General features: G+C 61.8%; 3 protein-coding genes across 5 annotated transcripts; 2 read left to right on the top strand and 1 right to left on the bottom strand.

Annotated features, from left to right (window-relative positions):
• Window positions 1-4,333: 4,333 nt before the first annotated feature.
• CYP17A1 (cytochrome P450 family 17 subfamily A member 1) lies at window positions 4,334-7,931 on the bottom strand. The gene is made up of 8 exons (XM_068398908.1): window positions 7,608-7,931; window positions 6,961-7,099; window positions 6,175-6,404; window positions 5,861-5,947; window positions 5,543-5,752; window positions 5,138-5,307; window positions 4,948-5,051; window positions 4,334-4,704 (listed from the first exon to the last, which is right to left on the bottom strand). The coding sequence occupies exons 1-8, from the start codon at window positions 7,929-7,931 to the stop codon at window positions 4,436-4,438; spliced, it is 1,533 nt and encodes a 510-aa protein (XP_068255009.1). The 3' UTR covers window positions 4,334-4,435.
• An 835-nt stretch (window positions 7,932-8,766) lies between these two features.
• On the top strand, window positions 8,767-11,425 carry BORCS7 (BLOC-1 related complex subunit 7). Its single transcript, XM_068399314.1, has 5 exons — window positions 8,767-8,958; window positions 9,627-9,689; window positions 10,153-10,196; window positions 10,633-10,653; window positions 11,125-11,425. The coding sequence occupies exons 1-5, from the start codon at window positions 8,818-8,820 to the stop codon at window positions 11,174-11,176; spliced, it is 321 nt and encodes a 106-aa protein (XP_068255415.1). The 5' UTR covers window positions 8,767-8,817; the 3' UTR covers window positions 11,177-11,425.
• Window positions 11,426-11,897: 472 nt separating this feature from the next.
• Window positions 11,898-17,552, top strand: AS3MT (arsenite methyltransferase). Of its 3 annotated transcripts, XM_068399312.1 has the most exons (11): window positions 11,898-12,857; window positions 13,624-13,664; window positions 14,171-14,298; window positions 14,408-14,558; window positions 14,631-14,767; window positions 15,070-15,139; window positions 15,354-15,435; window positions 15,522-15,653; window positions 15,776-15,918; window positions 16,338-16,472; window positions 17,377-17,552. In XM_068399312.1, the coding sequence occupies exons 1-11, from the start codon at window positions 12,836-12,838 to the stop codon at window positions 17,473-17,475; spliced, it is 1,140 nt and encodes a 379-aa protein (XP_068255413.1). In that variant the 5' UTR covers window positions 11,898-12,835; the 3' UTR covers window positions 17,476-17,552. The 3 variants fall into 3 exon arrangements, with proteins under 3 accessions (XP_068255413.1, XP_068255414.1, XP_068255412.1); XM_068399313.1 differs by lacking the exon at window positions 14,408-14,558 and having other exon boundaries at window positions 11,898-12,988; XM_068399311.1 differs by lacking the exons at window positions 11,898-12,857; window positions 13,624-13,664; window positions 14,408-14,558 and having other exon boundaries at window positions 13,716-14,298.
• The last annotated feature ends 1,256 nt before the right edge of the window (window positions 17,553-18,808 follow it).

Below are 18,808 nucleotides of genomic sequence, written 5' to 3' on the forward strand. Positions count from 1 at the left end.
CCTGGGGACAGGCGCTGCAGAACACCGTGCGGTGGCTCAGCAAGAGGGGTGTATTGGTGGGGGTTTCTGGGACCGGTGGGTACCGCAGCATCGCCTCCGTGTTCCCGAGGGAATTTTTTGGCTCCAACAGCACAAACTTCCCCTCTGGGAACACCCATGTGAATTTCCTGCGTCATGCCTTGTACAACCCAGTGGATGGCTGTTGGCTGAAGATTGGGAGACACACAAGGGAGTTGTGTGTCTTGGTGCTCGCTGGCAGCCTGCTCTCAGAGCTCGTACCTGCCTAACTCGGGGCTAAGGAAAGCCGAGGTGCAGTTAGGCTTCTGTGGTACATGTAGTCATTGAAAACTTACTGGGGCAGGAAACCAGAGGGAGCCTCCAGGACAAAAGCAGAATCAGCAGGCTCTGCGGAAAGCGTGAGGCTGTGCCGCCCGGCACTGGGAGCTTTGGGCTCCCCGGGTGCCCCTCACCACTCACAGTCAGTGGCGAGAGCCTGGGACACACTGCCGGCCCCACATGGGCCAGCTCCCACAGCCAAATATCCTCTTCTCTCCTGCATGCCCTGGCCAGACACATCCCGCCGTGACCTGCTCCCCACGGGGCACGGTCCCACTCCGGTGAATAAACTCCCCTTGCCTCTCCCCGAAGCAGCCCCCCGGCTGGAGGCAATTCCCACAGCATCCCACAGCTGGCAGCCTGGGACGGACGGGATGAGTCGCCTTTCTTCGTCAGAGCTGTTCCCCCTCTTCCCTTGCAGCACAGATCTGTTTTTATCAGATGGGACTGGTGCCCGCGCCGGGGGCTGTCGCGGCCGTGGTGCAAGCGCTGCAGTCTCTGTGCCGGGGGGGTCACAGGCTCCGGGGTTGTTTCTCGGTTTGTTTTCAGCCAGCAAACAGCTGTGTCCCGAGGTTTGTGCTTACTCAGCTTGCCTGGCGCCCTGCCCGCCATGGAGCCCACAGGTATTTTGAGCGTTGCCCGCTCCTCCTGCGCCAGACACGGCTCGTCCGGTGCCTGGTGCAAAGTGAAGCCCCTGAAAATGGGAGGGCTCCAGATCTGAGCCCCATAGCGCAGCACAAATGGGTTCGTGCAGTGGAAGGGCTCGGGCTTGCTCTGCCCGGTGCCCTCGGGTCCCACCCCGGTGAGCTGTGCCTCTGCTTCATGGGGTACGCAGGGTACGTTGTGGGCACAGCTGTGAATGAAAAAGCTTCATCCTTTCCACCATCACCAGTTCCTTTCTTGCAGACCCCCTCTGCCACAGGGAAACGGAGCCACTGGTTCCCAACACCTCCGAGCTGCCCTCCGAGCCCTTTGAGCTGATGTTCCCCCCATGCAAAGACCCCGTGCGGCCCCAGGGGGAGGGCAGGGACCCAAAGCGCCCCAAGCCATTGCAGCAGCAGGATTATTTCAGTGGCAAAAGCCTCGGCGTTCCCAGCGGCCGCCCATGCTCAGCCAGCTGAAACCCAGCAGTGGATGCCAAGGTCCCCCCTGGCTCTCCCGCAGGCACAGCCACCTCGTCCTCACGGTTTTTGGGTCACTGATTGGCCCTGTGCCAGGTCTGAACAAAGCCCAAAGGCTGGTCCAAGGTGGTGGATTTGTGTGTTTTGGGTCTCAGCAGGGCAGGAGGAGGGAAGGGGCTGGAGCCGGTGCTGCCCCGGCAGCCCAGGTGAAGCTGTCTGGTGGGGTCAGGGAGTTTGGGTGCGGCGGCACGGCCCTGGAGCAGCTGTCAGGACATAAATACCAGCCGGATGATTCAGCAGCGACTCTGCCCGTTCCCAAGCGGGGAGCAGCCATGCCGGTGGCTGTTTTCCAGCTCACAAGGGGCCGGCAGCTGGTGCTGGACACTGAACACCCCGTGGCGGCGTCTTCTTCTGGTTGGGAGGAGGTGGGCTGGGGCAGGGGACAAGATGCCCTGTGGTGGGGCTGGGCTCAGTGTGACGGGGTTCATGGCACGTGGCCGGTCTCCAGGCCCAGGGATGGCACGTGCCACCCCTGGCAAACAGGGAAAACCAGCTGGAGCGTGAGCTTTGTGCAAGCATCTGCGGGCAGAGGCGTTCTCCGGCTTAGAAACATCCCTGGTCCCAAAGTCCCCGTTTCCGCCTCAAGTTACGCGCTGGCCTCGAGCACGTGCTGTGAGCGCACGGACCTTGCTGTGAGCACCTTGGCAATGGCAACATGTGTGCGAGGTGCCGGCCCCGTGCTGACTCTGGCAAGGAGAAAATCCCTTCCCTTACCAGGCGCAAATGCAGCCCCTTGTCAAGGGGGCACAGAGGTGCTGGAGGTCCCGGGCTGATGCTCCTGGAGGCACTGGGATGCTGCAGTTGCTGGTGACCACAGGAGACTGGAGTGGAGCCTCCCCATTGGCACGTCCTGCTGGGGACAGGATCTGGGGCAAGGGAAGGACCAGGCTGGTGTGGAGGTGCCCCAGGGAAGCCCAGAGCATCGTGTTTAGCCAAGTTTTCACCAAACCTGCTCTGTCCCCAGTCCCTCTTTCACCCACCCACCTTCAGCCTGTGCTGGCAGAGGTGGAGGGATCGGAAACCTGGCGGCATCCCCCGTGTGATGGAAACGGGCAGTGGAGAGGGAAGGAGTGTGGGGCTCTGCCCTTACAAGCCAGCAATGATTCCACACAGCAGCAGCGGGGCTGGGCTCCTGCTGTGCCCCCCTCTGCCCCACTTCTGGGGGGTCAGCTGCACAAATCACCCCAAGGATTGCCCCCGGGGCAGGTGTGTGCACAGCGGTTCTTCCTCCAGCTCGTCTGTACCACTCTGAGCCCCACAAGAATGGACTGGGAGGAGGGAAGATGCTCCTTGCGCTGGGCTGGGCTGCAGATATGTTTCCTTCATCCCCGTGCTGTGGGCTGACAGGACCCATTCGGCATCAGATGCCAAGCAGGGAGGAGGCTGGGTGAAAGCGAAGTGCTGGTGGTTTGAAAGGAAACACACGCTTTGACACTCGGAGTAGAAAGTTTAGTGGTGGGGAGGTTTTATGTCAGTTATCCTGCCTGCTAGCAAGAGAGAGGGCAGGGGGAAATAGAACAAGGGGGGGAAAGGTGGAGGTGTGCAGGGCTGGGGGTGTCGCACCGCCCCGGGGCTGTGCAGGGCTTTCCCCTCCACCCCAGCTGCCTTCCCTCCAGGTGCCCTGAGCCATAGCGGTGTTGCCATTTAGTTAAATATTATGAAGTCAAGTAATAGAGAACCAGAAACCTAATTGCACACTGCCCTCTGTGGCACGGTGGGTTTTGGCGAAAGCAAACACGGCCCCTCGCGTTACGGGAAGGTTACGCTGCTCGAAGCCACGGCTGTAATCAGGCCGGGCGCTGGGTGTCGGTGCTCAGGGTGGGAGATGCCACATCACTGCACGGTAAATGCCAGCGGCCCCCCAGCTCCGTGGTGCCCACGCACTGGGCCTGGGAGGCTGCAGCTAGAGCTCAGCCCATGGGGTCCAGGCGCCTCTGGGTGCTCCTCCGTGTCCCTGAGCGATGGGAGCCCTGGCTTTCGGCCGGAGCTGGGGCTGCCTGTGCCTCCCCATGGCGGGTGGCATGTGGGATGGGGTCGGACAGCCCTGCTGCACTACAAGGCGCTCGTCCCATCTGGAAGGGGCTGCATGTGTACATGTATGCATGTGTGCATACAAGAACATACGTGCATGCGTATGTATGCCTGTGTCGGCAGACGTAAATGCATCCCTGTGCTTTCGCGTGCACACGCACAGCTGTAAGTACATGCGTGTGCACGCACCCATGTGCACACGCCTGCACGTGCCAGCAGAGGAGCGCGCCTGCGTGCATGGGAGAGGAAGCCGGGCGGGAGCTAAAACTGCAGGAACTTCCATGCTGTTTCCTTCTTTTTCCCCACCAGGAGCAGGCGGGGGTCCCACAGCGGGGGCACGCTGTCCCGGGGTGGGGCAGGGGAAGGTACGGCTGGAGGAGGTCTCCCTGCCCCACAGATAGCCCAGCTCCTAGCCCATGTCACGTTTGTTCGTTTGGGGAAACTTAGGCAGGGGCCAGCCTGGGTCAACCACCCGGAGCCACAGCCACCAGGCACAGCCTGGTCCCCCTAACCCCCAAACTGCCCACAGATCGCTTTCCCCGCCGTTACCTGGCTGGGCTGGGCCCTACTCCCCCCACCAGCCATGTGGATGGCTGGTCTCCATAGCTCATGGTTGTCTCTGGACAGGCCCCCCACCCCACATCCCTGGGGGGGCGAAGGGGCTGTTCCTGTTAGCAGGTGCTCACATGAGGTTGTGGGGCCACCATATACTTCAGGCACCCTCCCACCTCCCCCTGCCCTCCATCGCCTGCCCAGAAGATAGCCGGAGCCATGCTGCGTGGGGAACAGCTTTATCCAGACAACCCTGCATCCATGGGACAGGCAGGGCACAGCCTCCAGGATCCCATCCCACCCCACCACTGCCCGGGATCCAGGGCTCGTCCCCATCACAAGGCTGCTCGCCAGGCATCCCGCAGCCTGGCCTTCACCCGAAACTTCTGCACCTGCAGCACGACTCCAAACTTGCCCTCCAGCGAGGGCAGGGGCTGGTCCTGGGGGCACTCGAGTGTGAACCTCTGCAGCATCCAGGCCAGGAAGAGAAAGAGCTCCATCTTGGCCAGGACTTCACCCAGGCAGACGCGGATCCCGGCCCCAAAGGGCAGGTAGCTCGGCGAGGGCGAGTGGATGTGCTGGCCCTGCTCATCCAGGAAGCGTCCTGCAAGGGGAAGGGGCACCACTGGCATTGGTAGGGATCAGTCCCTTCTGACTGAGACCTGCCTGAGTTCATCACACGTGTGTCCCTCCCACAAGCTGCAAGAGCAGTGACAATGTGAATGCCCTGGCCAGGGGGAGCAGGATCCAACCTCCCACCACCAAGCCTCCCCTGGGCTCAGCCTCTCCTGCTGCACCCACCCCACCGTCCCATCTGCCCAGGGAGGACGGGGAGCACCCAACCCACCAGGGTTGAACTCCTCGGGCTTGTCCCACTCCTTCTCATCATGGTGCATGGACCAGAGGTTGATGACGACCCTGGCGCCCTTGGGGATGGAGTATTCCCCGATGCTGCAGGGCGAAATGCAGAGTGAAACAGTTTCTCCCTCCAGTGGTCTCAGCTTACCTCTCGGCTGCGCCCCGGGGGGGGGTCTCACCTGGTGTCAGCAAGGGACACGTGGGGGATGAGCAGGGGGGACACGGGCCGGATGCGCAGCACTTCACTGATGGTGGCCTCCAGGTAGGGCAGCAGCGGGCGGTCACTGAGGTGGGGGTGACGCGCCAGGCCGATCTTCTGGTCCATCTCCTCCTGGATCTTCCTCTGGACCTGGCAGGGGAGCAAGGGCTGGGGCGTGAGCCTGGGGAGGGGGTGCCCTGTGGCAGGGGGGTACACGCAGGATCACTAGCACATCCTGGCAGGTTGTGCAGGGCAGAAGTAAAATACCCACAGCCTGATTCTGCTTATTCCCATCTCTTTTGGCACCTGCCTTCCCCAAAGCTGCCCACGATGTCCCTGGTGCTGGAGGGAGCCCAGGCCCACCACCGCGGGGTGCAGACCCTACCTCGGGGTAGTGGAGCAGGTAGAGTACAGCCCATTTGAGCACAGTTGTGGTGGTCTCCACGCCAGCCCCGAAGATGTCCCCCACCGTCATGAGGAGGTGGTCGTCTGTCAGCTCCAGCCCCAGTGCTGGGGGGCTGCTATTCTCAGCGCTGAGCCTCACTTGCAGGAGGGCGTCCATGAGGTCCCTCACGGTGTCCCCACAGAAGGCTTCCTGCCAGGGGATATGTATGAGCCAGGCTGTCCCGGGCACAGTCCCCTCCACCCCAGCTCCAGCACCCCGCAGCTCCCGAGCATCTTCTTGTCCTGGCCCTGGTGGCACCTTGTGTTCGGTGAACTTCTGCTGGAGCAGCTGGTCCCGGACCTTGAGACATCTCTTCAGCAGAGCCAGGTCCTTGTTGGGGAAGATCTGGGAGAGAAAAGCCCCATTACAGAAGGGGCCCCAGCTCAGCCCAGCCTCTGCAGGCTCCCAGGCAGTTGCTCCGTGCCCACCAGGGTACCAGCTCTTGTGGGACACCAGAGCAGGGACCCTCCTAACCCCAGGGGGCTCAAGTAGCCCCCTCCTGCAGGACACATCCCAGATCCTTCCTCTCATCGGAGCTGAGAAGAAGAGGCAGCCCCGGTGTCCCCGCTCACCTGGAGCCAGGGGAAGATGTCCACCAAGCTCTCCTTGGCCACAGTGTCCACGATACCCTGGCTGTACTCCAGCATGGCCTCGAACTCGGGGTCCCCACGTCGGTATGAGGAGTTGAAGCAGAGGGAGCAGACCACGTTGGTGACGGCCCGTGTGAGCTCAGGGGCCATGTCCAGGGCCGTATCCTGCGCAGCACTGAGCGTCTCGCACAGGGATGCAGCCTCCCGGCAGACTGGGATGGGGAGGAGGGGCAGGTGAGGGGGCGATGGTAAAGCCGAGGGGGTGGGAGGAGGCAGCTGGGGGCTGGAAGGAGGGGTCCTCCCACTCATTTGGGGTGTGCAGCGTGCAGAGAGCACCCCCCAGCCAGGCCTGAGCCCTGAGGAGCTGGGAAGGGCAGAAGGGATGATGCTGGGTGCTGGGGAGGAGCAGAGAGGATGGAGATGGGCAGGGGAGTCTGTGTGGGGCTTGATGCTCCTCCTGGCTGGAGCGGGAAGCCTGGAGGGCTGGGTTCTGGCCACAGTCACAGCTGGTTCTGTGCCTCAGTTTCCCCAGCTGTGAGCGAGGGGAGCCAAAGCTCAGGGCAGAAAATGCACGGGGAGAGGTGTCAGTGAAGTACTGAGGATGGCGAGAGAGGGACCGAGCCCCAGGTAGGCAAACTTTGGGCACGCCGAGGGGTTTGGGCTGAGCCAGTGAGTCTCCCCTTGGTTCCCAGGGGATCAGGGCACCGAGAAAGGGTGGGAGGGAGACAGAGCGGGGAGGGAACCCAGGGGCTGGCGGAGGGCACTTACTGATCCTCTCAAGGGCGAGCGAGCCCTCCCCAAACATGGAGAGCGCAGCGTGCACCAGCTTGCGCTGGAACTTCCAGAGGGGCCCGTAGCTGGCGAAGGCGATGTCCTTGCCCCCCCGTGACAGCAGGTCCGTAGTCACCTGTGGGACAGGCAGACCTGGGGTCACCCCACTGCAGGGCAGCCCCGCAGGGGCCGTGTGTCGGAGAAGGGCAATGCTGGGGGGGTGGACGGTCATCTGATCTCATCCCAGGGATGGTCTGGGGGGCTGGTGGTTGGTCCTGGTGGGCAAAGCCCGGGCCATGAGCTTTGCTTCCCCTGCCCCGAGGACCGATGGAGAGGTTCGGGGACAGATGCCAGTGTTAAGGGGCTGGGGTGCCCAGGAAACTTAGGGGGTGCAGGGTACCTCGTGGTACCTGACTCCACATCCCCAAACCCTGAGATGCAGGAATGGGCACCCTCAGAATGGAGGATGCGCAGGATTCACCCTGGGGAACAGGGCAGGAAGGGGCTGCCCGCCCATCACCTTGCTGTGGGCAGGAGGGGAGAAGAGATGGACGCTGCTGGGTGCTGGCGCCTTTTGTGGGAGCATCCCCCGCCTCGCCCCATGCAGCGGGATGGGGTCCCCCCGAAACCTGCCACCAACTCACAGTGCGAGGCCGTCCGGCGAAAGCCTTCCCCTTCTTCAGCAGCACCTCCCTGGCGTGCCGGTAGCTGTTGACCACCACGACGTAGTGGGAGCCCATCCAGAGGGCATAGAGGCTGCCGTAGCATCCCTGCAGGCGCCACAGCCGCAGGTGGAGCTGGGGGTGCCCGGCCAGCTGCAGCAGGCTCCCCACCAGCGGCAGGGCCGGCAGGCTCCGCGGGGGCCCCGTCCCCGTCCCCGTCCCCATCCCTGAGGTGGCTTGCCAGCGCACCAGCCCCCCGGCGCAGAGCAGGGCGAGGGCCAGCAGCAGGGCGCCCAGCAGCAGCATGGCGGGGCCGGCTGCGGGGCTGTGGCAGCACAGGGGCCTTTATACCCGCTGCGGGGTTGTCGCCTTGACCCCGAGGCAGGCTCGCTTCCTTATCAGGGGGACGGGGAGGGGGGGAACTGGGCGCTGGGCCCACGGCCAGCTCCGCAGCTGGGCACCTGGTGGGGGGCGAGGGCAGCGGGGCCATGGATGCACCAGGTGGCCGTGGGGGATCTGCGTCCAGCGGGCTGTGGGCCAGGGGATGCCCAGGGCCAGAACCGTCCTTGGGGGTCTGTCCCCAGGGGCCTGTGGCAGGCAAAGGGTGCGGGTCTCCCCTCGGTGCCGTGAGCGCAGCTGGGGACTGGTGAGTCATTGGGGTCCGTCCCCAGCCTGGGAGCCCCTCGCCATGCCCAGGAGGGGATGGGAAGCACTGGGCAGGGCTGGGGGCACTGGGCAGCACTGGGCAAGCACTGGGCAGCACTGGAGAGGGATGAGAAGCCCTGGTGAGCACTGGTCAGTGCTGGGCAAGCACTGGGCAGCACTGGACAGCACTGGGCAGCACTGGAGAGGGCTGAGAAGCTGCGGTCAGCCCTGATTGTCAGCCCTAGCTGGTGCTGGGCAGCAATGGGCAGTGCAGGGCTGCACTAATCAGCACTGGTGAGCACTGGTCAGCCCTGGGCAGCCCTGATCAGCCCTGGGCAGCACTGGGTAGTGCTGGTCAGCGCTGGTCAGCACTGGTCAGTGCTAAGCAGCCCCGGGGTGTCCGTGCCCGGGGTGATGTCCGAGTTTGAGGTGTGCAGGCCGAGGCCGTGGGGGGTGAGAGCCGTGCGGGCCCTGCGCCTTCCCGACTCTTGTGGCCCCCGGCGCTCGCCGTAGCGGCGCCCGGCGGGGCGGGGCGGGGCACGGTAAGATGGCGGCAGGGGCCACGGCGGACGCTCAGGCGCGTTTCGGGCACTCGGTGAAGGGGCTACTGACCGAGAAGGTGACGAGCTGCGGCACCGACGTGATCGCCCTCACCAAGCAGGTGCTGAAGGGCTCCCGCAGCGCCGAGGTGAGCGGCGGGCGCCGCCGGCCGGCCAACTACAGGGCCCGGCGTGCAGCGCGGCCGCGGGGCCTGCGGGGAGGAGCCGGCGGCGGCGGGCGGTCTGGCCCGGCCCGGCCCGGCCTGGCGCGCCGCCCCGCGGGGCAGTGCCTGTCGGGGCATGGACCGCGCGGCGCGGCCGGGGAGCTGCAGCCCGGCCGGCCCCGCCGGCTGCGGAGCGGGGGCGCCGGGAGCGGGCGGGCGGGGCGTGCTGGGAGCTGTGGTCCGGGGGGGGACCCGGGCCGTCCCCGTGGCTGGGCGGGGGACGGGGACAGCGCGGCCCGGGCTGCCTGGAACGGCTGCGGGCATGGCGGGGCACCGCCCTGGGGCTCTTGCGCCGCGGGTGGCTGCACCCCTGGGCTCCGGGTGCCCCTGGCAGCGCTGGGGAGGCGGGGGGCTGCCTTTACCCCGTGACATCCCACCAGAGTGACAGGCTGGAGCGGTGCCTCCAGCGCTCCCCAAGGCTGTGTGCTCTGAGGGGTGGGCACGGCACCGCCATGCTCCCCACAAGCCTCACACCATGTCGTCTGAGCCCCTGGGGTGTCAGCCTTGTGTGCAGGTCTGCTGAGCAGCCATCACAGGCATCTCCAGAAATGCAGAGCTGCTGCCTCAGTCTGGTCTGTGCGTTTGTCTTTTAGCTCCTGGGTCAAGCCGCCAGAAACATGGTGATGCAAGAAGATGCCATCCTGCATTCAGAAGACGTAAGCTGTGTTTATCTGCTAGAACAACAGTGTTTCTAGTGGACAGGAGGAGAGAAGGGTTATAAGCACGGAGATGCAGACATGTTATTGGAGCTGTGAAACGAAATACATGAGTTCAGGCAGCAGGGCTGATGGCCAGAGTAATTTACTACTTCCTCAAACCCACGTGTGCCACTGGCCTTCCAGCATCTTGCAGCACAAGCTAGCCCTTAAGATATCTCTACCGGCAAGCTTGAGGGATTGTGCATTGAAACAAAACAGTTCTTAGTGTCTGTGCCTGACAGTGGGAAAGAAGAGGTGAGGATGCCACTGCTGGCAGATGCTGGGGGGGTGTTTCAGACGCAGCACAGTGGTACAGTGGTGGCCGTGCTGGAGGAACTCCCCAGGGCATTGGCACAGCTTGCCCTGTGATTCTGCTGAATTGCTCCCGTCAGACATTCATTCTTTGTCTTGTTCTCCACAGAGTTTAAGGAAAATGGCCATAATAACCACACATCTGCAGTACCAGTAAGTAGGGGACACCATGTTCTCTCTGGGGAGCTGAGTGGATCCCTCGATCCCTTTCCATTCTACTTAAAGACTTTGCATGGAGCCCACTCAGGCTAATCCCTCTTGCCTGGCTCCTCAAATCTGGGCAGACCCTGGAGCTGGGATCTTCCTGCCCTCTCCAGCTTTGCTGGTATGGCACAGGCTCTTTTAGGGTGAGAGCCAAGATTTTTGCCTCCTGTTTTCCATGCCCCGCGTCTCCTGTGAGAGCGTGATGCATCTAGGGCCAAGAGGGAGAAGCCAGTGCCACTGCTGTCTCTCAGGACTTAATCGAGAAACACACCAGGGTTTTGGCCTCGTGAGCCCTTGATCAAGTCCCTTTTCTTCAACATAACATGAACCCTGTTGCTGAGATTTTGTTTTTCTAATGTTCTTTTTGTTTCCTTTTCTCATCTAGGCAGGAAGCAATTCAGAAGAAGTGAGTATCCAGCTGAATGCGTGCCAGGAGAACCTGGGAGATACGTGTAGGGGTTGATGGAAAGGGAAGAGTGATGGAGCAGGGTGGGGGAAAACAGCAAAAAGGTTTTTGCAGCTGCCTTTGAAGCAGATGTTGGCCCAGTGGGATAGTGTTTCAGTGCTGTCAAGAGACGGAAATTTGGGTGAAGGGATGATTTATATCAAAACTTCTCTTTGTTTCATTAACGTGATTGATAGAGCCTGTGAGGTTGTTTGGGGTAGGAGGTGAGGGTGGTGTAGAGCAGAGCTGTCTGCTTATGGGTGCACAAAGTGAGGTTTGCCCTGTGGGGACACGGAAGAGGGTTGGGGAACCCCAGGGTTTCTCTTTGCTGTAGTGTCAGCGCTAGAGCTGTTCTGGTCCCTTGGATGCAGGTAGCACAGCACAGTCTGGGGAGCAGATCACACTGTGAACCTCTTCTCGCTTTGTCCCCAGTGTGGAGCAGTCGTCAAACCTACAGGACCAGCTGAGTCACTTGCTGAAATGAAGCGTAGCTGAATGCACAAGGACATCTCGACTGGCCCTGAGGGCAGCCAAGCATCCTTTCCCCTCCTGAGTCTGGGGTTCAGACCTATGTCTGGATGGTGCTGGATGTCAGCTGGGATATGCGCAGAGTCTGTGTTTCTGGGCACGTGGGCCCCTCTCATGTGCCCCCATCCATGTCTCTGCTCCAGAACGCTCGCCTGCTTGCCAGTGCCTAACTGAAGCAAACTTACCTGAAACTTCACTCCCCTCAGCAATTTCTGTGTCCACTTACTTGCCGTGTAGTGTGAGGCGCTCAGCCCGCGCCAGCACCCCAGGCACCCATGTCGTTCAGCTAATGGTCACTGGCTGTGTGCTTGAGATGGTTTGCCAGCCCAGCACGTGGCATGTGACACTCCTTCTGGCCAAAGTCATGTCTTTTGTGGCCACAGGTCCCACCTCTAGTCTCAGTTAGGAGCCATCTCCTGTGAAATGATGGAAGAGTGCTGGTCGTACCTGCCTGAGACCAGCAGTCATAGAGCCAGGGGTTTCATACCAAGTTGTGTCCACTTCCCCCTGACCCCACAAGAAGTGTGTAATATAGAGCTGTGGCTTTTAAATACAGGTGCCTGCAGTTTGACCCTGGTCCATGTTTAGACGTAGAGATGGCACAGAATGCAATTTATTTAGGGCATGTTAATCAGCGGGTGCTGGAAGTGCCTGGGTGGGTGAGAGAGGTGCTTCAGCGCAGACTGAGGTGCCAGTCCCAGGCCAGAATTTCTGAAAGTGGGAATCTGGGCACTCTCCTCTGTCACTGGTCCAGCTGGACACGGTTTGGCCAGCATCCTGCTCAGAGGGTATCTTATTTTCCACTCTGCCGGGGTTTGGAACATCATCCCCTTGCCAGCCTATCTGCACTGCCTTCGGCCTTCAACTGCATTCCTCTTGCTGGGTGGCCGCTCCAGCTCTTGATGAAGCAGCCTTGGCTGTGGTGTGTGTTTGTATCTGGTTGGGAAGGTATCCAAGGCCCAGCCACGAAGCAGACAGGAGACCATCACGAGCCACTATGCTCAGTTCTGCACTGCTCTGTGTTGGAGGACTAGTGACTGGGCTCCTGTTCATGTCCTGGGGAGCAAGATCAGGCCCAGGCTATAAATACTTTGTCTTGTTTTTCGTAAGTCACTTATCTGGAGCACTTGTAGCGCACGGGAAGCACTTGTTTGCCCGAGTGTGCTTTTCGTCAGCTGATATGACAAAGCAGGCTGAGAGCCAGCATCAGTCTGCCACGCTCCTGTTGCAGTTGTGCAGCAAAGTGCCACAGGGGTTTGACAGAGCCTTCTCCTGGGCTGGATTTCACCATCCCCTCCAGTGCCACTGCCTGTTTGGGCTTCACCTGGTGGCAGTCCGTCTTCTGCAACCCTGTGAAGGTGCCATCGTTGGCCCAGGAGCCATGGAGGGTTATCTGTGCCTTGGGAGGGGTCCCAATCCCTGGCCTCGGAGCTGTGTGTGGGGTACAAGGGTTTTTCCTGAGCTGCTGGAGAGGATGTGACTCGGTGGGAATAAAAGTTGCCCTAATCACCACCAAAACGCAGCAGAATCTGTGCGGGGGGGAGCCTGTTTGGGACAGCGGGTCTCAGCCCCCAGTGTCCTCCATCGTGCTTCAGCTTGGGGGGCTCCTTTGCAGATGCAGTGTGTCCTTGCTGCAGGTGAGTCGCCACCTCCCAGGTCTCATCCTCTGCAGGGGCCAGAGCAGCCCTGGGGTGTTAAACGCGGATCTCCCTGTGTTTGGGATGAGCAGGGACAGAGCAGTGCCATGGGGGTGCAGAGCTGTTGTGGGGTAAGGCAGCAGGGTGGGTCTTTGGGGATGTCTGTGGGCAGAGGCCGTGGGTACAGGCACGGGCTGTTGGTGAGGACAGCGTCACCCCCATAGGAGTGGGGCCGGCTCCCCCTGCCAGGTCAGGGGGGCTGTGGGGCTGCGTGCCTGGGGTGTGGGGCAGGCAGGAGCCAGTGTGGGGGCGGTGCAGGGTGCTGAGGCGTCACGGGGTGCCAGGGGCGGTGCAGGGCAGAGCGTGGCCCGAGCCAGGCAGGGGCTGGCCGAGGCGCTGCAGCTGGAAGCAGTAAGGCAGCCCGGGGCCTCTGCTGTGGGGTGCTGGGGGAACGCCTGGGGCTGAGGGCTCTCTGTGAAGTGGGGGGGGGGGGGGCAGTTTATCCTATGGAGAAGTTTTGGGGGGCTTGTCTCTCCAGGGCAGCTGGGAGTGGGTTTTTTTTGGGGGGGGGGGATGCTGTCAGGCTCCCCAGGAGCATCCCACTAGGCTGCACGTTTGGGGGGTCTCCCTGGGTACTGCCGAGGGGGGGGAGGCAAAAAGTGCTCCTGTATTTGGGGGAAGAAGGGAGGATTCGGGGCCTTCGGGAGGGCCTGGCGCGGTGCCCATCGCTGTGGCGTCAGACCCCAGCCCCAGGTCCCCATTGCAGTGGCAGCCCCCTGCGGAGAGCAGACCCACCGGGAGGTGCAGGTGAGGGGCGCGGGCAGGGGCTGGCGGGGGGACGGGGCGGCTGGGCACGGGGGCTGAGCCCGGGCTGTGCCGGGACACCTGCCGCCATCAGAGGACAAAGCTCGTTTCTGGGCCCAGATAAAAACACCCGGCACGCTTGGCTGCTTTGCTCCCGCTTCCGTGGGGATGGCGGGGCAGAGCGGACCCCGCGTGTCCCTGCCCTCGTTCCCCGCGCCCTTCCTGGCTGGGGAAATGGTGGCTGTGGCCTGCAAAGTTACTGCAAATGGGAGTGAAATCCCCCACTGCACAAACATGTCTGTGCATGCGAGCAAGGGGAGCTGGGGACGATGGGGGCAAAGGGATGCTTGATGTTGGCCTGATTTTTAGCTGCGTGCAAACAAGAGCGCCAGTGGGCACCGGGGACACGCACAAGCTGAGCGCAAGCATAGCCTCCATGTTTTGGTGCATGGGGAGCTCCCGGGGCACAGCTTGCTGTAGCTTGGTGGCCTCTGTCCTTCCCATCTCAGGATTACTATGGCAAAGAGCTGCAGAAGTCAGAGGATCTGAAAACCAATGCGTGTGTCACCTCGGCCAGGCCCCTTCCCACAGCGGTGAGAGATGCTCTGGAGCGTGTCCACGAGGACGTGGTGGCCAGGTAAACCCCAGGGTCTCCCCTCCGCTGCCACCTCCCCCTGGGCTGCAGCCCCCCAAACCACCACACCACGGGGGCACCTCTTCCCTGGCTCGGCTCAGCATCCCCCCAGGTACTACGGCTGCGGTCTGGCGATCCCCGAGTGCCTGGCATCGTGCCGGATCCTGGACCTGGGCAGTGGCAGCGGCAGAGACTGCTACGTGCTGAGCCAGCTGGTTGGGGAGCGGGGCCACGTCACCGGGATAGACATGACTGAGGGCCAGGTATGGCACGGAGCCAGGGCTTCCCCCTGTCCCACCGGCATCCCCTCACCGTTGTTCCCTTCCTCCTCCCAGGTCGAGGTGGCAAAGCAGCACATCGCCTACCACATGGACAAGTTTGGCTACCGAAAGCCGAACGTGGAGTTCCTCCAGGGCTACATAGAGAAGTTGGGTGATGCCGGGCTGGCTGATGAGAGCTACGATATTGTCATGTAGGTATCATGTAGGGCACTGCCACCCCTGGTCCTGCTGCTGCCCAGGGCTGCGGGCTGGGGTCCTAATCCACATCCCATCAGGTTGCTTGCTTCAGGAGCACACGTTAGGAAAGGGAAAATCCCAAGGCAGAGTCTGGGCTAAAGCCTGGGAATATAGAAACTGCCCTTTTCATGGTCAAATTGGCGTTTCCAAATCCTGCATGAAGTGATGGGATGTGCAGCAGCCAGTGGATGTGCAGCAGCTGGTGGCGCTGAATGTGCGAGAGAGTGCAAATGAGCCTTGGTCTCCTCCTCCCCAGCTCCAACTGCGTGATCAACCTCGCCCCTGACAAAAGGGCAGTGCTGCAGGAGGCCTACCGCGTGCTGAAGGTAATGCTGGGGCTGGCACCCATGGGGGGAGCAGAGCAGGGCTGGGGGGGCCCTGCTGGTATGCAACAAATGGGACCTGGCCAGATGGGGATGCAGGATGGGGCCAGGGGAGGGCACCTGGCAGCTGGGCTAGCATTGGGGGGTGCCTGGTGCTCCCTACCCCTTTTGTTCTGTTGCTTCTTGGTGTCTCCCTTCCCTCCTCGCTGCCTTCCAGCCTGGGGGAGAGATGTACTTCAGCGATGTCTACGCCAGCCAGCGCCTGAGCGAGGCCGTCCGGAAGCACAGGGTGCTGTGGGGTGTGTAGGGCTACGGGATGGGGGTGGCATGGCATGAGGGGACTGGACCTTTGCCTCCATCACCCATGTCTGTGGTCTCGTGCCAGGGGAGTGCCTGGCGGGAGCCCTGTACTGGGGAGACCTGTATAGCATTGCCGAGGAGGTGGGGTTCAGCTCCCCGTGCCTGGTCACCGCCAGCCCCATCACCATCGGCAGCAAGGAGCTGGAGGGCATCATCGGTGAGGGTCCAAGCAGGGAGTGCCAGCTCTGGGTGGCCGTGGGGAGCTGTGCTGGGATCCTGGGCTCTGCCAGCTCCCAGCCTGGATGCTTGGTGCCCAATGCACCAACCTCTGCCTTGCAGGTGACTGTCGCTTCATCTCCGCGACTTTCCGCCTGTTCAAGGTACCAGGGAGCAGCCAGGCCACGCCAGGACAGGTCATCTACAATGGTGGGATCGTGGGGCACGAGCGAGAGCTGGTGTTTGATGCCAACTTCACCTTCAAGGTGCGGGGGAGGCACACTGGGGCTCCCCAGGATGCCAAGCAGTCCTGGTCTGTAGGGATGGGGTAAAGCTGATGGAGCAGTGCTGCTCAGCAGTGTCCTCTGTGATTTTGGGGGTAAGCTTTGGTAGAGGGGGTGGTGAGTGGGAACAGAGGGGCTGCATAAACCAGGGGAGATACAGGGGTTTGAGGGGAAAGAGAGCCAGACCCATGCATCGCATTGGGGTGAAGGTAGGAGCAGTACATCCATGGTGGCTTCACAGCGGGGTTTGAAGAAAGCTACTTGATCGTTGTGGGTGTTTCTCAAGGTTTTGGGCCAGGCTGTGCCTCTGCTTTTGTTCCCCCATCATCTGACTGGGTGGCTGGGGTCCCCTGGGCGACATATCCCAGAACCCAGCCCTGTGACTGTCCCCCTGCCTCCAGGAAGGAGAGGTGGTGGATGTGGATGCTGAGATGGCTGCGATCTTGCGGAGCTCCAGGTTTGCGGAGGAGTTCCTGATCCGAGCTGGTGGGACCAACACTGCTGCACCGCAGGGCTGCTGTGGCAAGAGGGTGAAGGTTGGTAACAGGCAGCTCCACGGCTGGGTTCAGGGATGGGGACATGGATGTCCTGTGCCATCAGAGTTGCCCTGGGGTATCAGAGGGGCTATGGCATGACACCAGGAGGCCTGAGTCCTTCTGGGCCAGGCAGGAGCCCATGGGGCACCGAGAGTGGTGCCTGGTACCTGAGTTTCGGCAACTGCACCCCAGCGCAGGTTGGAGCCCTCCAAAGAGGGAGTCTGCTCTAACCACTAGGCACGAGAGCCCCTTGCCCCCACACCATGTCCATGGGGGCTGCCAAGGCTGACGGCAGGACCTGCTTGATGTCTCCCAAGGGGAGATATCCTTCCTCCAGCAGATGACTGGGAAGAGCCTGCCCCAGGGAGATGATGGCCCATCCTCGTGGCTCCTTCCTGCCCATTGCTCTCCCAGCCCCTCCCAGCTGCTGATGTGAGCTTGACCCTGGCTGCCAGCCCTGACCCTGCAGCACAAAGCACCTCTATCTGCTGGAAGTCTCCCTCCTCCTCCCCTCAGTGGTCCTTCTAGTCTGCAGATAGGCCAGGAGAATCTGGGAAGTGGGGATCATCAGTACATGAGGGAGATAGATAACACCCTGCAGCTGCATGTCCCTGAAACACAACCTTGTACTTGGGGATGGGGAGATGTTCTTGGGTCCCAGTCGAAGCAGGAGGCACTTCTCAGATTTCTCAGAGCCAAAGTCACAGAGAAGATCTTGGTGTCTTCCTCGTGGCAGGGAAAAGCAGCTGGAGTGATCCGGGGGCTGCCCCCATGGTAGCTATGAGGTGGTCTGCTTGGGCTGTCCTGCTGGCAGGGAGCGAGTGGGAGGGAAATGCCGCTTTCCTGGGGTGCCTCTTGCTTCTCTCCAGCCTGATCCTGCCCTGGGTTGTTCTCTGCCCTCCAGGAGAAGATCTGTGATCCCTTCCAGCTGCTGGAGCGGCTGGCAGCCCCAGTTCCTGCCTGCTGTCCCGCTGGCACCGGTGGTCCCCTGGGGTGCTGCTGAGCAGTGAGCGATGCCCCGCGCCGGTGGATGCCAACGGGGCAGGAGGATGTGGCCCCAGCGGCGTGCGGATGCCACTGGAGAGCAAATAAATGGCTGAGCCCAAAGGCTGTGTGCTTGTGGCCGGGACCACAGGGCCCATGGGGTGCTGTGCTTTCCTGTCGTGCCCAGTTGTGGTGAGGACAGGCAGATGTCCTGTGGGTCCCCTTGCTATGAGATCTGGCAGCGGCTGCATGTCTTGGACACGCAGGCAGGGATGGTCTCTGTGGGAAAGGGGTCATGGGTCCCCATGCATGGGACAGCAGGTCTGGCATGGGTTTGGCAGCAGCTGCGTGCTGGTGTTGAGCCCACGGAGCAGAGCAGAGACATTTGCAGAAGGCAGTTTGGCAGAGCAGGGTGCAAAAGGAGGCCCTGGTGCTGTGCAGGGTCTGGCCCTGTGGCATGCACCCCTGTGCATGAGTCTGCCTCCAATTTGAGGTCTTTGGGAGCCCGCATCTGAGACACAAATGCTTCTGAGAAGCCCAAGGCACAGCAATAAGCAGCCTGGTTGCTTTTTTCCTTCTGATCTCCCCATGCTAACCCTGCACACGCAGGAAGCTGTGGACATCCGCCAGGCAAAGTCCATGCAAGCTCCTGCTGGTGGGGTGACAACTCAATAAGGCAGCTGCAAACGAGCATCTCCCTGGGGCGGTGGGCGAGAAGGACCAGGCACCTCCCGGGGACTCGGCTGGGCCTGCTTTTCCATGAAGAACTCAGCGCGGTGCATGGAGTGCAGAGGGATGTCCCCGTTATTTCCATTCAGGTCGGGGGATGCCCCAAGCGCAGCTCCCCATGTCTCACTTGCAGCCCCACAGCCCATTCCAGGAGACGGGAATTTCTCTCCCTTTCCTTGTGCAGCACCACTGAGGTTTCTATTTTCCCCCGGACTCCATCTAGTGGGAAAGCCCCGAGTGCCCTGCAAGCATCGCACCTGCAGAGCTCTGCAGGGAAATGTGGCGATTCTGGAAATCCAGAAACCCGTCCGGCCGCGTCCCGAAGAGGGTGAGGAGCAAGGAGCGAGGGCTGTGAGGCTGCGGTGGGAGGTGATGGGCTGCGCTCCTGCCACCCCATGCAAGTTCAGTGTACCTCGGCCTGCGGAGGCATTTTGGGAAGGGCTGGGGGCTGCTGAAGAGCAGCAGTGCCGGAGCCCTTGGGTGAGCGTCTGAGCTGAGAAATTAGGGGCTGTTTCCACCTCTCTTTGCACAGTGATGTTCCAGGAGGGACCAAACTCCCCTTTCTGCCATTTAAACAGCACCTTGTGTCCCCATCAGGCTGTGTGTGTGCAAGATGAGATATG

The sequence above is a fragment of the Nyctibius grandis genome, chromosome 4 (genome assembly GCF_013368605.1).
Source record: "Nyctibius grandis isolate bNycGra1 chromosome 4, bNycGra1.pri, whole genome shotgun sequence".
Taxonomy (NCBI): Eukaryota; Metazoa; Chordata; class Aves; order Nyctibiiformes; family Nyctibiidae; genus Nyctibius; species Nyctibius grandis.